The following is a 7,500-nucleotide window of genomic DNA, read 5'->3' on the forward strand; positions in this document are numbered from 1 at the left end:
AGGGGAAATTATTATTTTAGCCAAATCGCAGAGAAGGCAAAGTGACCATTTATTTATAGGTTATATATGGAATATATATCTGCTTTATTCCGCTTTTATATAGTTGATATTATTATTATTACACGAAATGCATCAGGCATGTGAGAGTCTTCTGATGACAGATGTTACAGACAAGAGCAGATGCTAGGAGATAATTAAAGAACAAATAATTACACAGAGACTGATACAATGTTACTGTATCTAGCATAATATTTATTTTATACAAATCTAACAAGGAAAATATGGGCTGCCCTATCATTCCATTCTAATTCATTTCAAATTTACTTAGAATTTTTTGTATCTATTTTATTATGGATTTATATTTTATTTATCATTATTTTATTTCAAATATTTATCATATATATATTTAATTATATATATATATATATATATATATATATATAATGTTGTATGTTATATTCATATAATATTTATTTATATATTTACTTATATTTATATATTATTTAGATATTTAATACTTAATTATTGATATAGATATTATTAGATATTTATATATTATTTAGATATTTATTTATCTAGATATTATTAGATATTTATATATTATTTATTATATATTTTATTATAATATTTTTATATAATTGTTATTTATATAGTATTTTTTTATTTCGATTTTTTCCAACCTACTAAAAAATATGAACATACTTCTCAAACCCCCCATATATTAAATGCATACTAAAAAAATATATATCCAATTGTATCTAGTTCATTCCTACTACTGTACAACAATATGTTGTCATGCTAATTTTAACACAAAGTGCCAAAGTAAAAGTCAACACAATTGTACAGTTTGATACAATGCCAATATTAATTACAATACAATAGTAATAGGTAACAAGCACAAGAGCCAACTCAGGTATTGTCAGGAATTAAAGGGACGGTTGATAAATTGATGTCAGGACTAGGGATGATGTCACTATAAAATAATTCCCCAGGGGGCCGTGCACTTATTCGTGCTATATTTCATGTACCTTTCCTTATAGTAGCAGCAGCATATTAGGGTATAGGGGTTTTGTTTCTTAGCTATCATGCAGAAAATGAAGCAGCCCCAATGCTTTGCATGGCGTCCTGTAATTAGGGAACTTGTGCCACTCAGATTATCTCGTTAATTTATCAAGAAAACATTTATTATAATTAATTCTTGGGCGAGGTAATTATTATTGAGCGACTGGTTGGGGGAAGTAGTGACAGATTGCACTTGTGGAACCGTTTACTGAACTTAGGGGAGAGGGGAGAGAAGGGGGAAACTCAACAAACTGTGCTGAATGCACACGTGAGGATTATTATCAGAATTATTATTATATTATTATTAACATTTATTTATTTATTATTATTATTACTATTACTATATTTAGTGCAAAACTAAAGAAAGTTCCTATTAAAGCAATGCAGAACTGTTATTAAAAGTTATGCTTATTAACACATCCTCAGAAATAACAATAGAAATACATTTTAATGCTACTCACCTATTTAGGCAGAGATACAATGTTACCAGTCTACCATTTAACTATTTCATGTTCAGCGTTAAAAAATAATGAATAGTCAAATATATTTTTATATCAAACATCTATAGTCAGGTCTATTTATAAAAAAAAAAAAAAGAAAAAGAATTCCTAGATTTTGTGTAAATTAATTGTGCTTTAGAAATTCATAATTATTATGTTAAATATTAATAATTGTTTATAATAATGTATCGCCATGTGAAATAGTAATTGTTTATAATAATTGATCATCATGAATATTTATATTCCTGTATTACCATGTGAAATAGGATTGTATGTTCCCCCAATGTTAATTGTTCCCAAAGTAAAAGTGACTGTAAATAGACAAGTGCCATAATTCTAGAAGTCATTTATTGTAGAAGTTTTTACATTTTTTCAAGTATCTTGGGGTTTTTTTGTCATCTGGAGAGGGGTGTAAAATGCTGCATTTAGGGAAATATATGTAATTTTTTAAATTAATTTTGTAAAGAAATAACCATACTAATTTTATAATATTATAGTTATTATTTTAATAACATTTATACTATTATATGCACTTGTGTTTATTAATAGAATACAAGTAATATATTAAATCTTACACCAGTAACCCCTGCTACTTTTGGGGCAGTAAATGTTTCTCATTATTAATAGTTGGAAGGATAGAGTGTTGTATAGTTTGGGTGCTGATATCTAATGATATTATCTTGGCCCCCACATATACAGGTTAGCAATGTGCTCTCTTGTCTTATATCCATGGTTGTTCTGTCCTGTTTGTTTAACTTTTACACTTATAATCCACATTTTTTGATGACCACAATAAACCATGGACTTACCTGTAGATGTCAATAGGGAAAGTACTAATTAGGTGAAATGGTTTCCAATGATGATCATGCTTGAAGTCAGATTTGTGTATTACACTAAGTTCCTATTCCATTAGTAGATCCTTCCAACTAATAACAATATGCATTGGGTAATTAACATGAATGCATTTTCTAATAGGCAGCAGACTGGGCAGAAATTGGTTTCCTGAATTGTGTCTTTGTTTCTCACCCAAAAGGCTTTGTTTTCCCCCATTATTTATTTAGCCAAGGAGTCCTTTGTCTCTGCAAATGGCCCCAATCAAGTTTTGTTTGAGACAATTAGGCAGTGCTGGCCAATGAGCCTTATGCAAATGGTTACACTGCTTGTGCTGCACTGGAAGGCGTGTTGTATATATGCATGGGGTGTAACTTTTTTTCCGGACACGTTGGTTTAGTCAGCATCCCCCTTGGTCCATAGGGCAGCTGGGGGGTCTGGGAGTCCTTTAAGAGTATGAGCAATTGACTAGTGAACCTCACACACCAACAAGTCACCATAGGTAAAGGAACTGCCTGCCCCCAGGCACACTCAAAGTAATCAAGCTATTCCCATTGACTTGTAGGACCCTGGACTAAAAGGAAGAGAGGACCCCTGGATTTTACCCCAACGACAACACCACTACCACCATTCCACACTGCTTTGCCATCTGTGCTCCAAGCCAAGATACTAGCATGATGTCTTATCTCAAGCAACCACCTTATGCAGTCAATGGGCTCAGTCTTACTACCTCTGGGATGGATTTATTGCACCCGTCCGTGGGATATCCTGGTAAGTAGTGCTTTATAGAAACCTTGGGATAAGGAGGAGATGGAGGACAGATTCAGTATAAAATAGGTTTTCATTTATTCAATGTGCTCCGAACAAACCACAAACCACATGCAGATGGCCTGACATGTGGAATAAATGTGGATTGTATTTTGATATTTGCTCATTTCATTGTAATAATTTGATTGTTTCAAAGTAGTTCCGATTTTTGAACAGAGCGCGCGCGTGTATACGAACGTGTGTATGTAAATGTCTATGTACGTGTGTGCGCGAATGTATGTATATATGTGAAAGTGTATGTGTGCATACGTGGGTATATGTATGTATATGTGTGTTTTGTTATGGGTGTATATGTATAGGTGTTTGTGTACTGTGTGTAAATGTGTATTCTTAAAGGACTTAATTCATTTAGTTAAAATACTCCAAAATATATACATTTAAACATTTTATTCCCAAAAATATTTCTGATGCGTTATTTGTTTTATTTCATTTTAAATACAGACATTTAAATCGTTTTATTTCCAAAAATATTTTAGAACTTTTATATATTTTAATGGAAGTTTCCTTATGTGTATTCTGTTTACAGATACTTCATACTTACATAGTGAAATAATCTATAGCTCCAGTTATATATCTATGTATACTATCTAATAGACTTTATCTTGTACTGGGGGGTTCGAGTGTCTTCTATACTAAATACCAGTGCGCAACAAAAAGTTCAGTTTCTAGTAGAAGAGCTTCTGCAGCAGTTGATCCCTTAGGCTATATCGCGACTAAGTATTGTTCTTCTGCGATATTGTATAAGGCCAAACCAATGATCAATAGCTATGTTTTCAGCTACCCCAAGAAAGCAAAGGAGGGAAAGGACAACGTTCACCAGAGCTCAGCTTGATGTACTTGAAGCACTTTTTGCCAAAACTCGTTACCCTGACATCTTCATGAGAGAAGAAGTCGCTTTAAAGATCAATCTCCCAGAATCCAGAGTCCAGGTGAGGCTGATCTTCATCATCATCACCATCATCATCATCATCACTCTGTCCTGTCCTCTACCTGTACACATATTGATCCAGCCTGAAGATAATGGATCTCCTGATCCTGACACCATCTTGTTCAATTATTTGCAAGGTTTCCTTGTGTGCAGCAGAGATTTTCGGCCACCTGAGGCTCAGTGATTCCATTTCCTTGTAGACTGTGCTGACTGTTTACATGGCTCTCAGCCTCAGGTGTTACATTTAATTAATTTCTGTTGCTTTTATTTTAATTTCAAGGTGTGGTTCAAAAACCGTAGAGCGAAATGCCGCCAGCAACAGCAGCAGCAGCAGAATGGAGGGCAGAATAAAGTCAGGCCTACCAAGAAGAAGACATCTCCAGCCAGAGAGGTCAGCTCAGAGAGTGGCACTAGTGGTCAGTTCACCCCACCATGTAGCACCACTGTGCCGGTGATCTCCAGCAGTACTGCCCCAGTGTCTATATGGAGCCCAGCTTCCATATCTCCTCTTTCTGACCCTCTGTCTACATCCTCCTCCTGTATGCAGAGATCCTACCCCATGACATATACCCAAGCTTCAGGCTACAGTCAAGGATATGCAAGCTCAACATCTTACTTTGGGGGAATGGACTGTGGATCTTACTTGACACCTATGCACCACCAGCTCCCTGGACCTGGAGCTACACTAAGCCCTATGGGTACTAACGCAGTGGCCAGCCATCTAAACCAGTCTCCAGCCTCCCTATCCACTCAAGCCTATGGAGCCTCCAGCTTGGGGTTCAACTCCACCGCTGACTGCTTGGATTATAAAGATCAGACAGCCTCCTGGAAGTTAAACTTCAATGCTGACTGCTTGGATTATAAAGACCAGACATCATCTTGGAAGTTCCAAGTTTTGTGAACCCAACTGGGAACTCTTTTTTTTTTTCCTTTGTGATAAAGACACTTGGACATTCCAGATTGAGCCATGTCTTGGTTAAAGAAGACAAAGACATTTTTATTCTTATCCACAGTCCCCCTTCCCCCTTGCTCGATTTTCTGGAGTGGGATCCCAACAAACTTCTCAAAAGAAGGACCTCTATTTATCCTGTGTCCCAATACATTCGTGATCACCATAGTTTTTAGAAAACGTGTTGGATGAAAGGTTTTGACATGAAGACCATTCTCGCTCAGGCAGTTCATTATTTCTCCAAGCTCGGGGTCCCGACTGCACCCATGGCGGTGCCCAGTGTTAGCCAACTAATGGCATGGCCATGTGACAACAAGATGGCACTGAACGCTTCAGGGCTGAGTGAATTGTGCTTACTGATTGTCATAGATGCACTACTTTATTTAAGAAAAATAATAATAATGTTTATAAGGAGTCATTATGTAGTTTTTAAAGACAATCAGTGTGTGTCTTATATAAATGGTCGATCTGTGTTTTTTTTGTTTCGTTTGTTTTTTTGTTTTTTTAATTCTGTGCTAGACTTCAAAGCTGTGATCTCTTGTATTGTATGCAAGTGTGAGCTCCTTACCAGCAGGAGTTCAGCCATGATTTCATAGGTTATAATTATAAAAAAAAAAATCAGAGCCAACCTCGCCCCTCCCCCACTCGGTTACCTATGACGGACTGCAATGAAAACTTTATTTTTTAATGACTTTTTCCCAAATCAATGAGAATCCAATTGGAAAAAATCACATGCACCGTGGACTGCCGTGATCCCTCAGTAATAAAGACTTTGCTTAGTATAATATGACAATGGAGAATTGCAATTAATATTGGCCCATATGCTTGGGATTGTGAAGACCTATATGAATATATATTACACATAGACCTTTCTTTCCTGCTCTGGATCCAGCAAATATGTATAATTATATTAAAATGACTCTAGCACAACTTGTGAGTTGCTCTTTGATTTTGGATAATATTTGGGGTGCTGTACCAAGTCTTCCTGTGATCCCCAACATGGAAGGCAGAGTCTTGTGTCTGAAGCTTCATTGTATTGCATCTACCTATAATTGATTAATGACTGCAAGGCTTAGGACAAGGCAAGGCAGGGGTTAAAAGCACCTTACTTAGCAGAGCTTCATTAACAAGTACATTGAGATATGGCAGGAATTCCCTGTTTTTCCAGTTTTCTCTTTGCATACTGCTGGTATTCCACTTGTCACAAAATACTTCTTATCCAACAAAGAGCAAAGAGAGAGAAAGGGAAAAGAAAAAGCAGAAAGAGATGAAGCGGAATTAATGAGGGGAACAAAAGATCATTTAGAAAGTGGGAAACCTATAATTTCATGCCCTGAAAGGAAGGCGCCCTGCACTAGATTCTGGGGGTTTCTTAGAAAATGGTTAAAAGTTGGTACCATATGTTTTCTCCATACTATGTCCTCTACTACTGAGAAATAGATGTATAGATTCAGATGTATAGGCAGATTGGATGATGTAAATGATATAGAACTCATGTATCATTCAATATATATATATATATATATATATATATATATATATATATATATATATATAAAATAAATCTGTAGATTTATCCACTCCTAAAAGTAAAAGAAAGAGGCTATCCCAATGGTATATATTGGGATATATATATATATATATATATATATATATATATATATATATATATATATATAATGTGTGTGTGTGTATATTTACATATATATATATATATATATATATATATATATATATATATATAGACAAGATGGATAGTTAGATATGAAGAGAAGGGAAAAGATGGATATTACATACATAGATATCGGATAGATAGATAGATAGATAGATAGATAGATAGATAGATAGATAGATAGATAGATCATATATAATGGACACTTCCTCTTCTAGGCTTCCTTCCGTCAGTGAAAGTAGATTCGCATAATTCAAGATAATCTACAATTCGATGACAATATCTCAATGACTTAGATAACTAGAACGAACTTTAAAGCCAGAAGAAGTTCCTCCATCTCCTTACAGTTTTCCATCCTCTCCTTATAATTAGAGGCTTCTTTTCGGCCTCTACGATGTAACCAGAGCGAAACAGACAGAAATATCTAGAATTTCTGCGTGATACATTTGTATCTTATTGTAAAGTAACACTGAAAATACTGATAGAAAATTTTTTATCTATAGAGAGAGGAATATATGTGGAAATGAAATCTTCTACAGTAGAGTGAGTGAGGGGCTGTGAGTGAGGGGCTGTGAGCTGGTGTTGCCTCCAGGTCATTGTCCACTAGTAAGAAGACATTTGATATCCTGAATTGTTCTTAAACCATTGTGATAATTATATGTTTTCTACATCTTACAGATAATGATCTTTAAATCTTTTCCAAAAAACTCACATTTCTGAGGATTTGCCA

General features: G+C 34.9%; 1 protein-coding gene across 3 annotated transcripts in view; it reads left to right on the forward strand.

Moving 5' to 3' along the window:
* Positions 1 to 6,028, forward strand: part of OTX2 (orthodenticle homeobox 2) — a 7,082-nt gene extending 1,054 nt beyond the window's left edge. Inside the window, exons 2-4 of one of the 3 annotated variants that reach the window (XM_075282791.1) lie at positions 2,959 to 3,164; positions 3,987 to 4,150; positions 4,430 to 6,028. In XM_075282791.1, coding sequence (XP_075138892.1) covers positions 3,068 to 3,164; positions 3,987 to 4,150; positions 4,430 to 5,050 — 882 coding nt within the window. In that variant the 5' untranslated portion in view covers positions 2,959 to 3,067 and the 3' untranslated portion in view covers positions 5,051 to 6,028. Of the gene's footprint in view, positions 1 to 2,702; positions 3,165 to 3,986; positions 4,151 to 4,429 lie in introns of those variants that run through there. The other 2 variants (XM_075282790.1, XM_075282792.1) reach the window with 2 other exon arrangements.
* Positions 6,029 to 7,500: the final 1,472 nt, after the last annotated feature.

The sequence above is a fragment of the Leptodactylus fuscus genome, chromosome 7 (genome assembly GCF_031893055.1).
Source record: "Leptodactylus fuscus isolate aLepFus1 chromosome 7, aLepFus1.hap2, whole genome shotgun sequence".
Lineage (NCBI taxonomy): Eukaryota > Metazoa > Chordata > Amphibia > Anura > Leptodactylidae > Leptodactylus > Leptodactylus fuscus.